The sequence below is a fragment of the Pyrus communis genome, chromosome 3 (genome assembly GCF_963583255.1).
Source record: "Pyrus communis chromosome 3, drPyrComm1.1, whole genome shotgun sequence".
Classification (NCBI taxonomy): domain Eukaryota; kingdom Viridiplantae; phylum Streptophyta; class Magnoliopsida; order Rosales; family Rosaceae; genus Pyrus; species Pyrus communis.
In genome coordinates, this window is record NC_084805.1 from 4958541 (window position 1) to 4981662 (window position 23122).

At 36.6% G+C, this 23122-nt stretch overlaps 3 protein-coding genes across 7 annotated transcripts; 1 reads left to right on the top strand and 2 right to left on the bottom strand.

The window, feature by feature from the left end:
- Nucleotides 1-2525: 2525 nt before the first annotated feature.
- On the bottom strand, nt 2526-7242 carry LOC137728905 (protein BASIC PENTACYSTEINE4-like). Of its 4 annotated transcripts, none has more exons than XM_068467701.1 (4): nt 7108-7242; nt 5538-5671; nt 3630-3740; nt 2526-3534 (listed from the first exon to the last, which is right to left on the bottom strand). In XM_068467701.1, exons 2-4 carry the CDS (start codon nt 5574-5576, stop codon nt 2671-2673), a joined length of 1014 nt encoding a protein of 337 aa, XP_068323802.1. In that variant the 5' UTR covers nt 5577-5671; nt 7108-7242; the 3' UTR covers nt 2526-2670. The 4 variants fall into 4 exon arrangements, with proteins under 4 accessions (XP_068323802.1, XP_068323803.1, XP_068323804.1 ...); XM_068467702.1 differs by having other exon boundaries at nt 5538-5663; nt 7108-7236; XM_068467703.1 differs by lacking the exon at nt 7108-7242 and having other exon boundaries at nt 3630-3724; nt 5538-5663.
- An 8726-nt stretch (nt 7243-15968) lies between these two features.
- On the top strand, nt 15969-19135 carry LOC137727800 (polyprenol reductase 2-like). Of its 2 annotated transcripts, none has more exons than XM_068466624.1 (6): nt 15969-16525; nt 16848-17194; nt 17902-18136; nt 18453-18551; nt 18671-18742; nt 18873-19135. In XM_068466624.1, exons 1-6 carry the CDS (start codon nt 16370-16372, stop codon nt 18975-18977), a joined length of 1014 nt encoding a protein of 337 aa, XP_068322725.1. In that variant the 5' UTR covers nt 15969-16369; the 3' UTR covers nt 18978-19135. The 2 variants fall into 2 exon arrangements, with proteins under 2 accessions (XP_068322725.1, XP_068322724.1); XM_068466623.1 differs by having other exon boundaries at nt 15976-16525; nt 16845-17194.
- On the bottom strand, nt 19056-22870 carry LOC137727802 (NADP-dependent D-sorbitol-6-phosphate dehydrogenase). Its single transcript, XM_068466625.1, has 6 exons — nt 22636-22870; nt 20688-20782; nt 20312-20429; nt 20054-20186; nt 19721-19940; nt 19056-19599 (listed from the first exon to the last, which is right to left on the bottom strand). Exons 1-6 carry the CDS (start codon nt 22769-22771, stop codon nt 19369-19371), a joined length of 933 nt encoding a protein of 310 aa, XP_068322726.1. The 5' UTR covers nt 22772-22870; the 3' UTR covers nt 19056-19368.
- Nucleotides 22871-23122: the final 252 nt, after the last annotated feature.

The window sequence follows — 23122 nt, forward strand, 5'->3', positions numbered from 1 at the left end:
TACTCTCCGGTGAAAAGTTGAATCGCCGCCATTGCCGCATGTGCCCTCGAAACATCACCTACTCCAACTCCAACCACTGCCGCCGCTGCCATCTTTCTCTCTCCACGGAGAGGGAGAGATATTTGGTTAATAGGTTGCGGTTAAGAGAGAGCTTATGGTTTTTTTTTTTTTTTTTTTTCCTTTGGTCTTAGATGTCATTTTACAATGGATAAAATTGTATTAAAATGCGGGTGGGAAGATAAGACAGCGCGATGTGTTCATCACCACTCTTATTCTTTAAGCGGGTTAGGTTGGATGGGTTACACGAATTGCTGTAATTGGCTTCTTTCTTATTTTTAATGCGAGTATAAGTGAATAATAATTAATACTTGCATGATAATAGGTCTAAAATTATATAAATTGTAAATTCAATGTTGTAGAATTACTACACGTTACATGATATATAAATTTCACTATTCAAATAAAGTATTAACAAATAAGTGTGTTCAAAGGTTATTGAAATTTATGTATATTTTTACCTAATATACATTTACGTTTAAGAATTATTGTCATTTGAGTTAATAGTATTTCAACTCAATAGAACCTATATATAGAATTGGTGATTAGGTCTTTACCAAAAAATAAAAATTTAATGTCAAAATCCAACCCTATCCAACCTATGGGTTGGTTTGATCGGGTTGGTTGGTAGACGCACTTAAATGCCCAAACCTAGAATCGAGCTCATTAGGATGGTCTCAAAGAATGGTTTAGGAGCAAGTAAGGATCACATTAATGTGCGGCGGTTAAAGTTTTCGAGGGGTGGGGGTGGTAAAGTCACTTTATGTTGATTATTTTATAAATATAAGTTTTCTTCTTCTGTATGTAAAAAAGGAATAAATAAATTAATCATTTGGTGGATCTCAAAGATCATTTGAGATAAAAAAAACAAAAGGGGAATTTTAACGAAAAAGTCCTAATACTATTCACTTTAACGAAAAATCACATTTTTACATTAAAAAGTCAATCATGATACTATTCACTTTACTCTTTATTTTGTCCTTATCGTTAAAACTCAAAGTTTTCAAACCATTTTTGTCACATCCCCGTCCGGGGAGGATCACTTCCTGGGCCCGCTCCACCACCGTAGCACGATATTGTCCGCTTTGGGCTTAGCATTCCCTCACGATTTTGTTTTTGGAAACTCACGAGCAACTTCCCAGTGGATTACCCATCATGAGATTGCTCAAGCCCCCTTCTCGCTTAACTTTGGAGTTCCTACGGAACCCGAAGCCAATGAGCTTCCAAAATACCTCGTGCTAGGTAGGGATGAGAATATACATATAAGGATCACTCCCTGGACGATGTGGGATCTTACAATTTTCATTAGTTTTCCTTAAAAAAAAAAAGCCATTTTTTTTTATGATGTATTTGATAAAGTTTATTTAATAAAAGCAAATGTTTTTAGTAACAAAACTAAATTAGGCTTAAATATTAAAAAGCTCCTTATTTATTACTCATGTGGCCAATTTACTCCATGTGTTTTCAATTTGCCCGATTTATTCCATGCAGATAGGATTTAAACAATTATATGCAAGAAATCATTTTAAATTAATTTAATCAAACGTTTTCTAGTTTTCGCAGCAAACTTGGATATCCAAATCATTTCTTTCGAATTCCGTCATCCAAATGAAGCCTTCGATTTCGAAAGAAAAAAGCAGTTGAAACATGGTGGAGTTTGAGCCGCTTCTTGGCTCAAATGGCTTGCATCAGTATGCAAATGGAGACAGAAGGGAATATGCAGATGTCCAATGCCCTACAAATTAGGGGTGGGTTCAAAAAATCGGACCAAACACTGAACCAGAACCAAAAAATCGAAAAGAAAATAAAAAGCTGAACTGAAAATGAAAAAACCGAACTAAACCACACCTTATGGGTTCAGTTTCAGTTTTGAAGGTTCGGAAACTGAACCAAACCAAATCGAACCGAATCCCTTTACACTTTATGAATGCATGCCCATGATGTTTCTTTGGTGAAGCTTTATTGCAAAGTTTGAAACTAACCTAGGGCATTTCAAGGAGCATACTTGGTCCAAATAGGAAGGATGTTTCATTGATTATAAAGGAAAGTTTTGGAAGGCTTTAGAACTTGAAAGAACTTCTCTATTTGTTTGCTTTTTGAATGAGTACGGTGATCATTTTTCTTTGAAATTGAGGTTGTTGATAGAATAAGATTGGTTTATATTATTTTGTATATATACAACTACCTTCCACTTTCCCTATTTTCATTTTCTTATTATTAGTCTATTAATGCAAGCCTATTTTCTAAATTTCATAATAAAAAAAAAAGATCAAGTTTTATAAAATAAAATAAAAAACTAAAACCGTACCGAAGCCAAACCAAACAAACGAAACCCAAAAAAAACAAACCGAATGAAACCGAACCTACCCCTACCCCTACTACTAATGTCCTTCCTAAGAAGGGGCAATTGAAATTCTGTGACTGAATACAAGAGTCTATGTTAACCGAAGGAAGATGGAAGTACTCCATTATCGAAAATTTCTCCCATTGATTTCATTGAATACAGCCACATGCCAATGAAGATATCCGTTAAATTCAGAGACACGAGAGGGCGAGTAGCAAGAAAAAGAGAGAGGTACCTCGAAAGAAAACATCCAAATTATTGCTTCTGACCTACTTGATCGTTATGTAGCGATTTGTCCCATGTCTGGCCCAGTATTCTTTCAAATCCAGCGGTATTGACAAATCATGACCATCTGCTGCTAGCCGACTAAGCAATCTAGTAAAAACACTTCCGCTCATCTTCCGCCCACCCATCCGGGCATGGCGCTTATTTGGCATCTGAGGTAGTGGATACATAGACATATGGGTGGTGCAACAAGATGACTGCCACCCGCCATTCCCCCATTTGTAGCACTGCCGCGGAATTCCAGTGCATGAACAAACTGGCACTGGCATTGTAGACTCGTCGAAAGAGACAAGATTCAAACCCAAATCATGAGTATCCCACTCTGATTTATACTTAATCCCATCCGAGGAAGCCTGCCTATTCAAATCTTCGCCTACTTTTTTCCGTGACTGCTTTGCCCTGGATGCCTTGTTCTCCTTTGCTCGCTTTGTCTGACGTGACTTGACAGCTTCAGGAGATATAACTGAAATAGGGTAGGCCTCAGTTATATGCACATCTTTTGTGCTGTAATGAACATCAGCCAGGGTAACTGAATGGTTTGAGGGGCGCTGCACGCGTTTAGATCCACGTTGAGCTCCACCACCCAACGGGAAGTTGACAGCATTATCCCGCGAATGAAGGGCTGCATAGGCGTTGTCCCGTTCCATCAGGGCACTATCACGCTGAGCTAGTGCCTCATCTCGCTGACGGAGTGCCTCATCTCTTGTAGCCAAGGCTTCATTCTTTTCAGCAAGTGCTGCATTCCGTTCTCGAATAGCAGCATCCCTGTCAGCAATAATGGACATGATCTTCTTGTTCATAACTAAGGCATTTGGTTCCTTCGCTTGCTGTTGGGTCATCATATTCCACTGCACATTTCAATTCTACCCCATTCAAATGATCTATAATTGCATTAGAAAACAAACGTATTAACAGCACATAGTAAAACATGCTTTCTTCTTACCGGCGATGCCACCCCCCCTCTGTAATAGTCCATCTTGTGTCTCCCATTTTCATGTTGCCGACCATCATCCATTTTCGAAATATTAGCAGCAAGTGCTGAAAATTTTAACCACTAAAACGTTCGTTAACATCTGGAGTCAGTGAGACACAGATCTTGCCTATTAAAATGAGAACTCAAAACCGAACAGAAAAACTCTATTTCAAGTTAAAGACTTAAAACAATAACAAAGTAACGGATCGAAGAAAGTCTCTTGAAACAATTATTTATATTTAGAGATGGAAAGAAATTTGAAGTCTTTTCAGATTTTGTGGATTAAAATGACATCCAAAATTAAATCCAATTCCACAGAGAAACTACATGCCTTGGTAAAAAGCACCAATCTGACGAAACAATGCCCATAAATCACAGAAACAGCTCAATCCTCTAGCTGTTAGAGAAAGGTTTGTTCTGAGTGTGAAATGCGAACGTATCACAAAGTAGCAGAGACTCTTAATAGCAAATACAACCCAAAACACACTAGTCTTTTCAAAAAGCATATTTACACATAATCATCTCGCCAAATCAGTCAAAAGTTATGCTACAAAAAAATAGCCACATTACTGAAATGTTATCATATCCATCAAGTCATGTACTAAGAAATATTTCAAATTCTACTCAAAAAAGAAAAACAGCTCTAATAGCATGAAAGTTGTGCTAATGATAGTGGAAATTCTTCTGTAGCATACTGCATACATCACGAAGAAGACAAGAAAATGAAAAGGGTGCAAGTCCATCAGATGCTCACTGTAAATTACAACTGCTAATAGTATCACCAGCTCAGTCCCTGACCACAGAATGATGCTAATAACCTACACAAATCAAATCATGTACTAAAAGGTATTTCAAAAACCATGGAGTGTTGTAATGGTATTGACATTGTTTCTGTAGCTTACTTTACAAAGAAGACAAGAAAGCAAGGGGTGCAACGTCAATCAGATGCATAGAGAAAATTACAACTATTAATAGCATGCCCACCTGAGCCCTGACCATAGAATCATGCTATTACATTAATAAATCAAATATGAACTACAAATATCTCAAGTAGCATGAACAGTTCTAATGAAATGGACATTGCTTCTGCGGCCTAAAGGCTTTTACGTCACACATTGCACACTATAAATGATAAGAATACTTCTTTTTATAACCTTAAGGTTGTTCCTAAAATCTTTCTGAAAAAAATGTATCTTATATCTCATTTCCGCAAATGTTAAACATCATTATTTTCAAACACTTCAAAATGACATGGACATTGCTTCAGCAGCTAACTTCACAATGAAGACAAGATACTGAAGAGGGTACAATGTCCATCAATGCTTAGGAAGGTTGTAACTTCTGATACCATCACCAAGTGATCATGGAGTCAGTACAAACATGAAATTCTGGTCTATATGGAACAGTCGAGAGGGTAAGATTTATTTGATAATATCCCACCCCCATGATACATATACTATTTCTATCATTTTCATCTTCTTTATTATTAGTGGGTACTTTTTACATCCCATCCCAAACCACTTGAGCCAAACCCAAAAGAGCACTGCCATTGTTAAAAGAGATTCTTAGATTTTAATCATCAAAATGCAAAGTGTTGAAGTCTGGTACAAAATACATCGTTTCAACAGAAATTGACCCAGGTGGACTGAACACGCTGTTTATAGAAAGTTTGAAACATAAAACACCTTTATTGAATACAAATACAATTAACAAGAATATGGGTTAGTCATATCAAAAAAGTGTGAGCTACACATTGAGAAAGAGTTCTGATTTTGCATTAATACCTTAGGAAGTGTAAAATACAAATTTTAAGCAAACAAAGAAAGAGACTATTTTCCAGGGCACACAATAAGAAAACTAGAATACTTCAAAACTTACCCTTTCCTCCTCTCCTGCTATCTGCTGACCGAATACCATGAATACGTCCCCATGCTTAATAAAGCTAAAGTTACAGGTACACAATAAGTGGGAAATGTGTTGCAGTTAGCACATATTGAATCCTACCTGAAACACTCCAAAGGGAAAAAAATATATGTTAGTTGCAGGAGGCTTATACATATGCAAGAACACGTGAATATGCAATTATGCATATACAAGTATACATATAATAGTTTGAAAGAATAACATGTGTGCATGCTTAAATTTAAATATCATTACACATAATTACAGTTAGTGATAAAGAAGTGAGATCCAGTCATAACTTCAAAGTACAATGTCATTACACATATAAGGGCAGCCATCATTAAAATGACCGACATATTGAAGAAGGGGGGGGGGGGGGGGGGGGGGGTGTGTGGAAGTAACAACAACAAACAAATATCTTTCTGAAACTATAGCATTATGAAATCACTAGGTATAAGCGAGTACCCAAAAAAGTGGAAGCTTTGCACTAAACGCTTATTCGATGGTGATGGAAAACTACGATTCTTTAAAATAAATAAAGAAAAAAGAATGTCCCTATTTCAAACTTTAGAACTGCTTAATATTTGTTTGTTGCAGTTTTAAACTATTCAGTAACTTATGGTCTCAAAAGTGAACAAGTACGTATTCATCAACAGGTTTAATATTCCTAAAAACGCAAATCCTTTACACTTTCAAGCACTCTGTTGCAGTCCTCAACTCGTGTAAACAATCATTCACGAGCTCAAAATATATGCTGTTACAACCTAACTGTGATTCATCTCTTCCACTATCAAACAGTAGCAAGACTTTTTTTTTTTTGTTATTTTTGTTCAATTTGATTAAATCGAAATCCTAAACACAACTACTAATCTCTCAGTGACATTAACAAACCAAAATGCAAGCAGTCGCCCTCTTTCTCTTGCAAACTAAATCACCGGCTAATATCTAAACAAGTACGAGCTAAACGCGCGCAACTCCGAAGTACACAGCTCAATCTCAGACAAAATATTCAGATTTCGACGAGAAAAAAAGGGTTTAAAACCTCATTCTCATGTTCAATTCAACTGCTTATCTCTCTATCACATTATACCACCGCAAACCAAATTCAAATGTTGTTCAAATTGATTAAATCAAAATCTTAATTCAACTACTAATCTCTCTATTAAATTAGCCTCAATTATTGATCAAGATTTGCCTAACTAATCACACTAACTAAACGTGCAACATATCCAAGTGTTAAAAGGACAAAGCAGAAAGAAGAAACGGTAATTCGAACAAGCATGAGCTGAACAGAAGCAATTTTACAGAGATTAAACAGCTCAATCTCAGTCAAAACATAGAGATAATCCGCCTTCAGAAGAAAAAGCAAAAAATGTGTATTGAAATACTAATTGAATGATAAAAATTTCGAATATCCGGCGCTGGAGCTTCACTGAAATTAGGTTTCCGAGCAGGAAATTTCGAATGAGGATCTCCGAGATTGAAGCTAGAAAACTCGAAAGCTCGGAAGCTTGAAGCGTAGAGAGTGTGAAGGAGAATAACTCACAGAAATTGAAGAATCCGCATAGACTCCGATCGATTCGCGTACTTTCAAGTTTCAAGTGTTTCCGTTTTCTGAAAGAACAAACAGCGCAGAGAGAGAGAGAGAGAGAGAGAGAGAGAGAGAGGAGAGAGGGGAGAGAGGCTGGCGTGGTGAGTGTGATTTTCTGTCGTGCGTCAATCATTTTCGTGCAATATAGAACGACATCGTTACGGTGCAATCAAGTTCAAAAAAACGACAACTTCAAACATTCTAGATTTTTGGGTGCAATTTTGCTCACTTTGCTAAATTTTTTTGGTGTGGGCCACTCGCCCGCTTAAGAAACATATGAGGTGCACAAATTGAATCTTTTGAATAATATACCGTGGGAGAATTGGTTAGATAATTGAGAATGAATCTATATGGACTTAAGATTCGACACCATGATAAAATACTATCCGCATGATTAGACCATGTTCTGAACCATTGTATTTGAGTCCGATTATATTTTTACTCACCCCTTAAATTAGAGAAATTTTTAGGTGCAAATAGTTTACTTCACTCGTCCACCCAAAGTGCACATTAAAGGGAGCCATATACATCGTTGCATAATGCTCTGCTAGAATAGGATCATGCACAGTGGCGAGGCCTGAAATTGTCGGGAGAAGAGGCGAAAACGAGTACTGTTGACCAATAACTCCTTGGAACAATTTCTCAATCACATGAAGACCCAACGGATCATAGAACACGCAAGGCTTTTTCTCTATGTTCTCTTACATAGGAATCTGGTTTACGTATTTAAAAACAGTTTCAGAGAAATCGTTGTTACAGGAGGGCTCAGTCTTAGACAAAGAGAATAAGCCTCCATCTGGTGGACTCAAACTATTATATGGAACAAATGACTCCACTTGTTGTCGTGCTAACTTTAGGAACAATATTCATTTATGAGGTTTGGAATTGTGTTGAATTGGGTGAAAAGGTTAGGCCATTAATACTTAAACCATTCATGTAATCAGGAGTTCCACTGAAAGTTGTGTAATTGGTACCAAGTGGAATACACTACAATAAAAACTTAGAAGTAACTATACTGACTAGTCAGATGAACTAGTCAACTGAGTACAGTTGTTAGATATCCACAAGCATATAAACCAAGTAAACTGATATTGCTAAAGCAAGACAAATGATCTCCAATTATTGTTTTAGCCTTTGTTCTTGAGTTAAGTTTACTTAGTTAACAAAGTGTCAATACTAGCACATCCTACAAAGTTTATCTCCAACAATGATTATTTGGACATAAATGTAACTTTGTTAACCCACCTCTGGGTTAACAAAACCGAAAACTCTCCACTGAGTCCAATCCATTAGTGTACCTAAGGTTCATACAAAGACCACACAAGCTCAATTCCTAGATATCTATCTACGGAACAGCTTTACCTTTGTGCAATCTCGCCTTACACGAGACGGACTCCTTTGGTCTTCACGAAGTGACAGCTGCTCCTGAGCTCATCACCTTGTGGCACTGAGATCAACACGATCAATGAAATGATATGATGTGCTCATGAAATGAGATTCAATGACTAGTCAAGTTCTCTAGTCAAACAATTGAAGAAGAACCTAACATGAATCCAAATACTTAGTCTAAGAAACATATGAAACTTTGACGATTAGACTAAGAACTTAATGCAAAACCATGAATACAATGCAACCCTAATATGCAGTGATTGGGTATTTGTGCATGAGATGGTTTTGAGGCTAGGGTTTTGGTTTGGAAGCTTAAGAGGTAGCTCTAGGCTAAATGCATTCTTTTCTTGAAAATGTGAAAATCCTAACCAAGGAACAAATGAAACCTTGAAAATCCTCATAATGGAAGAGATGGATCAAACAAAGGAACAAGGAGACACGTGTCATGAGCCAAAGAGACCTTCCCAAATCAAGGGTGAGAGATTCACGCACGAGAACAGGTGTCAGATGGCTCATGTGGGCTATCTTATTTTGCGTGCCTAGACAACTGGAAAACATAAAAATTCTGACTAGACAACTACACTAAACAAAAAGATTTTGGAAAAAAATAAGTGTGACATGCATATGCAAATGTATGATTCAAACCTTTTGTAATGAAGATGGTTGGTGCCTTGAAGATTTAATTCCAGCAAAAATCTCAGATCAGCATTGCATCTTAATTCTAAACTATGAGCATGTCTAGTACCAGATACAAGATTTGACAAGAGAAACCAAACAATAAAACTAGTATTTAACGAGTTGGATGATTCATAACAATCATAGAAATACACAATATCTGGGTACAATTGTAAACTCTAGAACCCCTCTAAAACTTAGAGATTCAACACACAAAATGATGAAATTTAAAGATTTAATCTCATAGACAAATTCAGAAGAAACCCATCAAAAAAATTAAAGCATACTAACAAGAATAGATCAGAAACAAAATTGAAAACCCTCAAAAACCCATCAGGGAAATTGAAAAACATCAAAAACCCATCAGAGTTTTTGCAGGTTTATTGCTCATAAAGCAAAGGGTTTTAAGTGGAAGGCTCTAAGAACAAGCAAATATCGAACCTTTACCAATAGGAAGACAAAGAACACGGTTTTGGAAATGGGTGGAACACGATTGCTCTACTTTGATTGGCTTTGGAAATAAGAAACCCACGAGCCTAAACAACGTCGTCCCACTTACAAAATTTTTAATTTTTGTTTTATCAGGACCAAGATGACTTCATTTTGACCTGAATTTTTCAAAAATGATTAAACTTGCGCACAGCTTTGCTGTGCAAAACTAGAGCAAACCCAGATTGCATGTTTCCAACGAGACTAGATGGGCGAAACCAACACTCCTGCCTTGATTTCCGACGAGGGGAGGGGCAAATGCCCCTCTTTGCTACTCTGTAGCTTCGCCATTGATCGTGCAAGATATGGATGTGGAGTCTTCCTTGTGTGTTTCTTAGACAGACAGATTATTTATATCCAAGATTTTTTTTCCTTAGATAGACATAAAGGGGATGTAAAAAAATCAATTTAAGGGGTAAGTTGTGTTAAACTAAAATTCAAGGTTGTTGTGGCCTTTTTTTTGTTGGAAGGCTTAATCGGGCTCGTTGAGTGTCAGGCCATGGTCAACAGTGAATGAAGTTTGTGTCTCCCATTTTTGAGTTAGCGAGATCAAGGCTTTTCAAATGAGAAGCGAATACTAGGGTACTTCTTCTTTGTGTTTTTCCGTGGAGGTACTAAATGTTCAGTTTGGTGGTTTGTGGCTTGATGTTGAATAAAAAAGGTAATTCGTAACAATGGAGTTTGGTATGGGAGGCATGAAGTGTGGGAGTTGACGGCCCACAAATTTAGTAAATGAGAATGCATGAGTCTTCCTTGACCTTCGTTGTGTTTGGGTTTAAGAGAGGATTTCCATGGGCTTGGTGATGGATGAGTCAATATTATATTATATATTTTATCATATTCTTAGTATTAATTTGGTAATTCTTTTTGCAGAATTTTGATACATTGCTTTATATTTTCAATACAGGACATTTGACTTCATCTGGAGCAAAATATGACCAAACAAATAAATTTTGGAGTGATTCAAATTGAAGGACGTTCGTGTCAAAATTTGAGATTTTTCTACCAAATAGTTATTTTCTAGCTATTAAATAAAGGAGCAGTGCGCATTGCTAGAAAGTGACATTTTTGGGCTTAAATTGCGTTTTTGGAGCCCAACATGACCTCAGATGGGTTCGTGGCCTTCTGGATAAGTGTTCAGAATAGTCCAAACTTTAAATCTAGCTATTTTGGGCTAGTTTTGAAGCTGATATGGGTCTAGAACGTGGCTGTGCAGATTTCTAGGCGAATTTACCAAGTCAATTTAGGATTATGTTTCCTATTTTATTTCAATTTATTTAGTTTTCTAGTCTGATTCTAGGCCCTTTTACTAGGATGATTTTATTTAGAGTAGTATAAATAAGCCTTTTGGCAGACTTAGGGTTTTTTTGGTAGAACGTATGCAATTTTTGGGAGAAGACTTCGGGAAAAGCTTAATGATTTCAAGACTTATACTTTCAGTTATTTTCATTCTTTTTCTAGTTTAATACAATTATGTTGATTTTAACCATGATCCTTAACAAGAATATGTAGTCTCTTTTTAATTTTCTTATGAATTTATGCATGCAAGTTTTGGATTGTTAATCACAGTGCTTTAAACTATCTATTTGTCTTAGTGATTCACGACCATTAGAATATTTAGAAAAGTAATTTGATGCAATTTTGGCGGAGTGTTGTCCCTAAAATTGACTAAGGCTTCTTGTGGTTAACATGTGTAACTACTTAGGATGCACGACACATCTTAGGAGTTATATGGTTTTTCAAAAGGTTTGCACAAAACTTAATGAGTCTTGTATGTTCACATTCGATCTGAACATCACAGACGGGTTGCATGTTAGATATACGTTCCATATTGGGGGTTCCAAGTAGGGTATACTTTAGGAACACTTAACCTTCAAAATATGCATGTGTAATTCATAAGGAATTAGAAGGACTACGTAGGATTGTTAGGGTGACGGTGGAACCCTAGTGCTTTTCCAAATTTGTTTCTCAAAATCTTTTCTCTTTGATGTGTTTCCTTTTTAATTGGGTATTAGTTGCTTTCCCTAAATTACTTTTATTAAAATTCTTTTTTTTTACTTTTAAATTCAAAATCAAACTTTTCCAATCTTTACTTTCAGATGAGTTTCTATTATGGTGGTTGAGGTTTCAAATAGTAGAAAGAAGGGAAGCATAAGGCTTGGTTTGTCACTAGTTGAAAAACAAAGAACAAACAAACTATGAAATTAGGGGTTTTATTAATGAAAAAATAGAGAAATAAAAATGCTGGGATGGTTACAAACTGACGGTTACTTTGTGACTAACTTGTTTTCAAGTGAATAACAAGCATCCTATTTATAATAAAATAAAACCTAATCTCTAAACAAAAACCCAATTCTAACGGGCTGGACCTAAAACTTAAACAATAAAATAACCTTAAATATTAATATTTTCCAACACCCCTTCGTCAAACTCATGTTGATACATGACATGAATTTGTTAACATCATGCGAATGCAAACTTAGTTTTTTTTTTTTTTTTGAAACCACGAATGCAAACTTAGTTAAGCAAACAGGTAGGTAGACAAATTTATTTCAGATATATGGTAGCTGGATCTGGATTCATATGACATATAGATTCAGGCAGGCAGATTTCGTTAAGCGCACATACCTTAATGCAGATTCAAGCAGGTAGATTCATTCGAACAGGAAAATGGTGGGCCTAAGAAAATAAACATGCAAATGGCCCCAGTCACTAACGAACGAGATTTCCAAATCTAAACTGCATCAACAAACAAACAGACGATCCAACTTATCACCATGTAAACGACATCTCTAGCAATATCACTCTAATGGTCATTTGTCCAAACACTTGAGTTTTTGTTGCTGGGGTGGGCAACAAACTCTATTCCAGTAGCTAAGGCACCTTGAATATACCTTAGAGCTCTTTTGACATTTCATACTTAATTCTCTTATTAGATAGATCTTCACCAAACATTTTCATTTGATTAATCTATCCAAACAGCCTAGTCAAATAATTAGACAATGTTTCACCATTTCTCTTTCTAGCATATTCAAATTCATGGTGAATACCTTGAAGTTTCACAACCATGACCTATGAGCCACCCTCGTACTCCTGCTTCAAGACATTACATGCCTCCTTTGTTGTTTCCTGATTTGCAATCCTAAGAAAATTTTAATCGAACACAACACCTTAAATCAACCTCAATGTTTTTGCATCTTTTGCAATGAGATCTTGAATCACGATCTGCTATTCTTAGTGTCTTCATCAGTCTCCTCTGGAGCTTGATTCTTTCCTCTGCAAATTTCCACAGAGCGAGGGATTTGAAAATAGTCTTCATCCTAATGCATCAGAAGTCATAATTGACTCTAGTGAGAGCCTTGAAGCTTAGCTCCAAATCCTACCATTTTGTTCTTCGATTCACCTAAGTTCTTAGTTGAAAACCAAAAGAACTCAAATCAAAGATTTACGCCCCTTGATTCAAATTGAACCAAGCTCTGAGGCCATATTAGTGTTTGAGAGTATTTGATTACTACTTTATAGAGTTTCACAAATCAAATCAATGAGAAATTGATTCACAAAGAAGAAGAAAGTTGTTGAGAACAAAGGAGATGCAAAATGGAGTACATTGCTCCTTAGATTTCCATGTGTATTCGGTTACATCACACACTCAATGAGAGAGAGGGACTGTAGCCGTTGGTGCCTCACACTTGTAGAGCGACTATGATCATGTGCACGACACACACTCACTTACTTACATCAAAGTGATTTTGACAACTGGCTCAATAAACACCCCTTAAATGTTTTAATCTTAGTCAACTATTACGAAAAATTTGGAAAAATAACCAAAATTTGAATCCCATAGACAATTATATTTATCTTTAAAGTTTATAATAAATATAACCAAAAGTAACATGAAAATACTAATATACCCGTAGAAGGACTAATACACAAAGTCGCCACTTGCAATTATTAGCTATGATTGCAATGTGGAAGAATGATGAGTTTAATATGAATAGATCGATCAAGAATCGTTGGAAGTTAGATGTGTGGATGATAATTGCAAGTGGCGACTTCATATCAAGTTTCGATTTATTCATTTTGAACTGATAATTTTAAAGGTATATTAGTACCTTTATATTAACTTTTGGTTATAATTATTATAAACTTGAAAATGTGGCTACGATTCTATATGAGTACAAATTTTAGTTATTTTTATGAATTTCCCGACTATTGCATAAGCCTATTCTACTTGAATTTCTAAACCAGAACAACAAGAACTCCATTGCTGCAGTGATTGAATCTGCAACAATGTTCATGCTTCAACAATATATATATATATATATATATATAATATCAATGTGAAATTGGAACCTACAAGGAGGATGAACACCTTCAAGGACAAGAAGATATAACAACTCATCTTCCTCACCAGTCTTGCTAAAGCTAAGATTACTAAAAAGCAAAGCAGCAAGCCAAAAGTCCACTGATAAGAATCGATCAAAAACGTCACTTAAAACTGAAACGTCCAACTAGCAATTTCTGAACACGGAATTTTGGAATTTGGTATATAAGTTTAAAAGTGTCATTATGCTATATGAATCTGTCGGAAAATAAAGGTGATGATCATTGATCAGGCAATGTACTGAGACTTCGCTTGCCAAATTGTTAATGTTTCCACCACATATTTGCCTTAGGGCTGGTTTGGTATTGCTGTGCTTTGAAAAAAAGCTGCTTCTGTTGTGCTGTGAAAAAAAGCGGCTGTGAAAAAAAGCCAGCAGAGTGTTTGGTAAACTTTTTTGTGAAAGTGCTTTTGGAAAAAAAAAGCAGTATGATAGTGTTTGGTAAACTTTTATGTAAAACAGCTGTGACTGTGTAAAATGACCAAAAAGGGTATAATACTAGATGTGTCATTAATTTAATTTTCTTAACCAATAAAGGTGAATTACTAAATATACTTTATTTGTAAAAGAAACATATTTATAAACTTTATCTTAAATATTAATTAGTATGACAAACTACTTCAATTGAAATATTTTAAACTGAATAGTTAGAATTCATTAGTACAATATTGTAAACTTCTCCTTTTTTTTCATTCATACCCCTGAAAGGCCACGGAAGCCACAATTCAAATTCCTCACCGAGGCAATCGCTTCACTTTTGCAGATTTTGGATTTAGGGTTTTGATTTGATTGGTTTCTGCTATCCAGCTAGGCTTTTTTGGGTTTTAGGAACTCGATCAAATTACGGTTCTTTTTCTTCTAATTCCTGTTCAAAGAATCAATCATAGAAGAGGAGGCAATGGCGACGGAGTCATCGGAGGGAGAAGAGGATGCGAAGCTGACGGGAGGGAACCAGCTGCTGGTAGTCGACGACGATCTCAGAGAAATGGGCAAGAAGGCTGCTTGGAGCGTCAGCTCCTGCAAGGCCGGCAATGGCGTTTCGTCTCTCCGTGACGACAATCTCGACACCTACTGGCAGTCTCTGCTTCAATTCCCCTTTCCCTTTTTTAATCCCTAAAAAATTTGAAATCTTTGAACTTTAATTTTGTTTGTTTGTTCTTGGTTTGCAGATCCGACGGTGCGCAGCCTCATTTGGTGAACGTTCAATTCCAGAGGAAAGTGCAGTGTAGGATCGGGAGAAGGAGAAAGGAGAAAGGAGGGGGCAGTTTTGGTAAATTGAAAAAATTCATTAATGGGTACTGTAGCTCCGCGTTTTGGAAAAATAAGCGGCTTCTTGGAAGCTGCAAAATGCAGCTTCCACTTTTTGGCACTTTTTGGCTTTTTTTCATGTGAAACTTTGAAATTAAGCTGTTTTGGGATGTTTACCAAACACCAAAATCCTTACCAGCTTTTTTTCATGGTAGCTTTTTTAAAAAGCACCTCAACCCCAAACTGGGGCTTAATCATTCATCCATCAGTCCCCTTCATTCTTGAAGATTCCACACGACATACATGCGAACGAAAATAGAGTAGAATTCTCTCATTTCCTAATCTCTTCCCTTCTCTTCTCTCCTATTTATGATTAAATCACGTCAACATTTTATTTTGAATTTTTTGTATGGAGAAGACGACAAAATGGAAGGTGTAGGAGGAGAGGAGGGATGTAGATAAATATGTGAGGAGACAATCCTACCCCTACCAAAATTACTCCAATTAAGGACGCTACGATGGATACATACATAAATCCATACCATACATGCATACATGAATCAATGATCAGCACAGCAGCCAGCGGGAATCGGTTGAAGGCAATTGAAGCAAGCAGCGGAGGTGTAAATGGGGCTCAAAATTAGTTTAAATGGGGGGCATAACAGTCTGTCTACTCGTCTAAAACACGCCGACAGGTTATAGGTTCGGTTTGAATCCTAACCGTTGAATGTCATCCCACGGCTGCAGCAGTCCCCGTGTGCCTCAGCCATTCCCCTGTTGTTGTTCTATCGCAAAACCTCACGTCACGCCTGGTATCCCCTAAGTATCTGCTCTGCCCACTCCCCCATCATTGTTCATTTCTACAATAAATTGTCTCCAGATTTCCTGTGTCTTTTTGTTTCTCCTTTTGCATTGGCATGCGCCTTTTATCTGCAAAAATGGCGTAGAGACCCAACTGAGAAAGTGCTAAAATTTCACAGTTTCTAGCCTTTCCCAAATCGTTAAGCTCTTTTCTGATCTGGGTATTCGCTCAAATGGAGGTTGGTGTTGTTGGGTTGCTTAGAACAGCATGGATTGCTGTGACTCTGCCTCTATTCATTGCCGCTCTACCTTTTTCTTGGCTGAGCTCGTTTCGTGGGGCTGTACTGGGGTTTGCCAAGAGAGGGAAGACCATGCAGACGTCCTCCCAGGTAACGGATTTGCGTTTTTTGGCGCGAATTTGATGGTCTATTTTGGTTTATGGTATCTTTGGTTGGTGAGAAAGTTGAAGAAAATGGGAAACAAGGGTTTATCTGTTCAATTGTCATGGGTTTTTGAGAATGCAAATTTTTTAGTTTATTTCGTATTTTTTGTGGACCTCTGATGCAAGAGTGAATGTTCTTAACCAACCGAGTTACAAATCGTTATGAACTCCTCTATCTAGTTCTGTTCACTACATGATCAGTTTTTTTATTTTTTATTTTTCCATTTTAGTAAATCTGAAATTTGTTTTCTTTTCTCAAATGGTAGAAGTTCACAGTTCCTCAAAAGTTCTTCTGCCATTTCTATTTGGTAGCCGTAGCATGGACAACGGTATTGCTCGTTGCAACTTTGATGTATGCGTATAAAGCGGTGCCATTGGTTTCAGATTCGTTGCTTCATCCTTCACTCTCCAACCCCTTCACTGGAGGTTCACATATCTTTTCATGGCACAAGTATCTTTCGATTCCTATCAGTTATAAATATAGCGTTTGGCGTTCGGTCCTTCTGCTTTTATTGATGGAGGTTCAAGTCTTGAGACGCCTCTTCGAGACAATATATGTGTTCAACTATAGCTCCTCCGCTCGGATGCACATTTTCGGATATCTGACTGGCCTCTTGTAAGTTGTTTCACAATGCATATATACACATTTATATGGAGCATGCATCTTGTTACTGCTTTTAACTGCGGGATCATATCCAAGAGGGTTTCAACTGTTTGATTCTAGATTTATTAATTTTGAATCTTGATTGATTTGAGAATGTATGGGGAAATTAAGTTTTCGGTAGTATGAAATTCGGTTTAAGTGTTTAACGGAGATGACACATGCAGTGTTTGATGAATAGCCAATGAGAGACGCAGTACGCTAACCATATATGAGACCGGTTTCTAGTTATGATTCAAAAAGCATAACAATATGTATTTGCTCAATGCTAAGGGCTCTATTCGTAACTTGAGGTTGTTTAGCCTTCATTTTTAACGATAATTCTGTTTTCCATTTTGGCTTTCAATATGAACAGGGGATTTAAACTGCTAAACAAATTATAATGGTGTGGCGTAAGAAAGCTGGTTGCAATTCATAGTGTTCTATAACTGCTAATACAGTTTCCAATAGGTTAAGCCTGGTTAAAACGTCTACGACTTTGTTCTTTCTTCCAAGATATGCACTCTTCTAAATAATAGATATTGCTTCATAATGCAAAGCAATGAGAAATGTTAAACGTGACTATTATGTATAACTGTCAGTTTCCCCATGTATTTTGACGTTTTCTTCATCATACGTAATAGAAGCTGTTTTACTGATTACGGTTCTTTTTTTTACATTAGCTTCTACACAGCAGCACCGCTGTCACTTTGCTGCAATAATATTCTGGACATTTATAAATTTTCGATAAATGGAGTGGCTGAGTTCATTGTCAAAGGCAAGAGTAGCATGCGAGAAGTGGAATTTGATTGGTTGCAACTTATGAATTCTCTTTTGAAGCTTGGTTGGCTCCAGTGGATTGGTGCAGCTATATTTTTTTGGGGTTGGATCCATCAGCGCCAATGTCATGCAATTCTTGTATGTCTCTGTGTCACACACACGCACACACACTTCTCTCTCCCGCCCCCACCCCAAAAAAAGAAACCTCTGCTTGATCCTGAATCTTTTGATCGTCACAAAAAAAAAAAAAAAAGCATGCATTTTACGCGGTTTAAAGCAATATATAAAACAAAATGCAATGGTTGATATCGATGAGATGCTGCAAGAAATACATCTATAGTTACTGTTTCATTTCATACCGCTGAATTAGGGGAATGTTAATATTGTGTTTCTTATCTTGATCTTCCTTGCATTTACTTTTATACTGTTCCTGACATGTGAAATCTTATAACAGGGCTCATTACGAGAAAACAGTGAACAAAATGATGAATATGTGATTCCTCACGGTGATTGGTTTGAAATTGTTTCATCTCCACACTATCTGGCTGAGATAGTAAGTCTCACGATTCCCTTGACTGCCTGCTTAAAGAGAATTCTTTTGTGACGAATAAACTCAAAACTCTTTCCGAGTCTTGATTTATATGTTGAATTGCTCTTTTTATGACGATGAAGGTTGTATATGCTGGCGTTTTGGTCGCTAGTGGAGGAACAGATCTCACAATCTGGTTACTTTTTGGATTTGTGGTATGATTTCTGATGTGCTGAAAATATACGTACACATAAAGAGTGTGCGCACGTGTACATAGACAGATGTCTTCGAAAGTAAACTTATTTCTCCTCCGTGTGCTTTACTCTCTTATGTGGTGTCTTTCAGGTGACAAACTTGGTATTGGCAGCAGCGGAAACACATAGGTGGTACCTCCGGAAATTTGAAAGTTATCCCAAGAAACGGCGCGCCATTATTCCATTTGTATACTAAGCACAAACTACAAAAGCTACTCGACTGGCAAAGGTAATTGAGTGTAAAGCTATTCGACTCCGCAGGATTCAATTCAAATGAACAAGTAAGCAACAAATAATTTGTGCAAATATGTAATTTGTTACACTGAACTATACATGATTTTCTTTAATCACTCATTTATTAAGTACCAAAAAAAATACAACGGCCATTTATTATATTTTCCTTTGCAAGGCCTACTGCAAAGGGCGAATAATGAAGTTTTCGAACTAGCAGATAGATGAGCTTCGGAAAATTATATGAAGCTCAGTTTATTGTAAGTAAGATTCACGATAGTTTCCATTTCACTTCCGTTGAACAGCCTTGGAAGAAGTTGGGGAAGCAGCAATTCGAAGGTTTTTGAATGGCACGCTTATGCATACACGTCTAAGCCCCAAGTCTTGGAAGGTAGACTGGTACGATACTTCCTGTCGATACTGTAGATGAGCTGCATGTCTTCCTCGCTCAGCTGGAATTCAAGAACCTCCAAATTCTCTTTCAATCGCTGAATTTTCGATGATTTTGGAATCACTGCTGTTTTCCTCTGAATTCCCCACCTTAGACAGATTTGTGCCACGCTCTTTCCGTATTTCTTAGCCACATCCTGAAAATGAAACGCTCGAGTGAGCATACGTTTGTGAATCATTAGTATGGTTGTATTTTTACTAGCGCTATGATCCAGTTGTATTTCATAGTGTGTGTGCGCTAAAAGAGAGAAGACTTACATTGAGAATTGGATCATCCAAAGGTGAAACAGAACCAAACATATCCTTGTTGGCAGCAGCACCTCCGAGAGGGGTGTGAGCCGTGGGAAGAACGCCGTGTTTGATGCAGAATTTGACGAGAGAGTCGCGCTGGAAATAGGGGTGGGTTTCAAATTGGCTCACAGCAGGCTTTATTTTGGAGTAAGCCAAGCAATCTCTAGTTAGAAAGAGGTCGTAGTTGCTGCAAAACGGAAGCCAATGATCATTTGGTTTAGTGACAGTCACTGGTTAATTCTAGATAATCGAGTTTGGATACAAAGATGAAAGTCTAGCATAAATGCTTATGGGATGTACCTGAGACCAATGCTACGAACTAAGCCCAAAGAGACGGTCTTTTCCATGCCCTCCCAGGTTTGTTGAAGGGAAATTGTTACATCGATGTCCAACACTTTATCCTCGCCCAAAAGACTGGCAGTTTTACCAATTGCTGTGACCATACAGCAAGCAAAATAAATACCAATTCATTGTAAATTAACTATTTATAATTATGTAACGTTACAGTGTTGAGTGACACAATAATCTAACCAGAGAGAGAGAGAAAGAGAGAGGTACCATTGTGCCTTGTGGGCATTGGGTAGTGAACCAGGTAGAGATCCAGATAATCTAACTGAAGCTTCTCGAGGCTGTTCTTACAGGCCTCCACCACATGCCCATGGTCTGAATTCCAAATCTGCAATATAAGAACAACAAAATTATACGTTAGTCTCTTCGGAAAATGTGAGATAACCTCTAATACTTCACTGTTTGCGTTGCAGTCTTGATATATTTTTGTTCATTCGTTAGTACGAGTCTTAAATTTGACTCTTATAAATGATGACTTAATACTTGGTTATCACTGGTCCGTTTTGTGGCGTAGCCTAAATTTGTCACACCAATATTATTTTATAAAAGTAGCAAAAAAAAAAAGGGGTAAATAAATTAAACTGACCTTGGTGGTAATGAAAAGTTCTTCCCTCTTAATAAGTCCAGTCTTAAAAGCTTCTGCAAATGCTTCCCCAACGTCTGCTTCACTCTTGTAATGAGCTGCAATATCAAAATAATTTACCATTATTAAGCATACAACAGTAACTAATCTGAAATTAAATTTACAAACATGACGACCAAAATGTCTATGATTTTTATTCTAAAAATCAACTTTGCGACTAGTTAATTGTTCCTGATAATTAAGACACTTTTCCCTTCTTCTAACCACTGTGTCTGGCGTTTATTATTAGTATTATTATTATTATTATTATTATTTTATTTCCCAAAGTAGCAAATTAGGCCACCATGGGGTAGGAACTAGGAACTTGGATTATTCCTCATCTCAAGGTAAGAAGCAAACATGGGACTGGATTATGATTATTCCTTTTCCCAAGGTGAGACGCAAACTTGGGATTGGTCCAAAAACATAGGGAACCACGCTATGCCACTCATTTGTCTTCTCCACCAGAACACAACAGTACCTTTGCCTAGTTCGTCATGTTGTGCTCTTGGATGTATAAATTTTCAGCATTTCGAGAACATAGTCGAATACAATAATTGTAATAATTTAAGAAAATTATTATTAGCATTTTAACAATTTTTTTTGATATTTTAAATTTTTTATAATTTGAAAAAAATATGCTTAGAAGAAGCGTCGAATACTAATAACAATTTTTTAATTTAATTGGTATTGGTTTTTTTTTTCTAAATGTTTAACTAATTGTATTATTACAGATAACGTACAAATCGTGTTCTCAACACACTAAAAGTTTTCTTCATTGAAGGTGCACTTAATCGCGTCCCAAAAGACAAACTGCCATTTTTGGAAAAAAACCGTAATACCCTTTGCGGCCTAAACAAAAAATGTAAGAGATTAAACACTTATTTATACAACTCATAGTAACCAAACCTGTGTTCTTGTGTGATTGTTTTGTTTATAAAAATTCATATGTTTGCATAAGTCGAATTCATTTCTAACACGGTCAATATAAATAATTTTCTTTTTAACTAAGCTAAATGAAAACAATTTTTCCTCCTCAATTAAAGAATACCACTTAAAAACTCTCTCTTCATCGACCTCGTTTAAAAACACAAGATGTTTATTGATATAAAGTATTGAAACCATTTTGTGACCTCAAACTAATTATCATAATTTTTCAACCAAATAATATTGAGAAAAAGAAAATCAAAATCACGAATGCATGGATGCAGTAACATAAGCATACAGTGACTAGCGACGTGTAGTAATATTTTTCTCAGAATATATAAATACACAAATATTAATTAATTTTACTAAACTATAAAAGTAACAAACGGGTTTCCCATTATTTTGACTCCTTTACAAATTACATCCATTTTTTTTATTTGCTAGTTACATGTGACCAAAAAAGTTACGTTTATATTGCAGCACCGCCGCTTTATGGCGTGTACACTCTTTTCTTGTTTCTGAAAAATCTTCTGTGCATGATGCATGTGATTTCCTTTACCAAATTGTTAATGGAAAAAAAACCAGTTAAACCCTTTAGTACTTCAGCTAGGTAAAGTGAAATCCTTTGGAATGTTGGGCCCTTTTTTTTTTTGGATAATGACCTCAATCCGTGGCGGTGTACGCAGACATAAAACGATGGTTCTATAATACGACAGCTATGAGTAAGAATATTGATTAATACTAGCAAGGGAGCATTATTGTTCAATAGTCAAAGTCTAATATTTGATTATCCCTTCTTTAATATCGATTCTGTTAAAAAAGAATAAATACGAATTATTTAGAACGAAGTAAGCGAAAAATAAAACAAAAAATTGAGGATTAACAAACGCATCCCCTTTCTTTGCGGTTGAATATAAAGCAGAATAATACGTAGACATGCATGGATTAATGTTAAAAACGAGGACGTGAGGGATGGAGGGTATACCAGCACAGTCAAAATGGCGATAGCCAATCTTAATAGCGTTTAAGATGACTTCTTTGAGCTCGTCCTTCTCCAGACGCCAAAGGCCGAGACCGATGACCGGCATCTCGTAGCCACTGCTCAGGGTGACGGTGGACATGTTTTCTCACTCTCCAAACTCTCTCAGCGACTGCTGCAGCCTGTTTCTGTTTTTCTCTCGTCTGGCTTTGTGTATGAGTTTGAAGTATGCTACTAGGTTGGTGCCGCTCATGCCTTTATATAGCTGCATGGGCGTGAGATAAGGAATATATTTGGGACGAAAAAGAAAAGAAAAAAGTTTTTTATGTCTCTTGGAAAAATAGTGATTTGCTCGGGCTCCACACAATAATGGAATGAACGTGATGTGCCATATAATTTTGTCCGGCGACGTTGCAGTATCTGATAGGGTCTCTCTGATAACAAAATTTATTTAATTAAAATTCTGAGAAATTTTAATAATATCGCTTGTAAT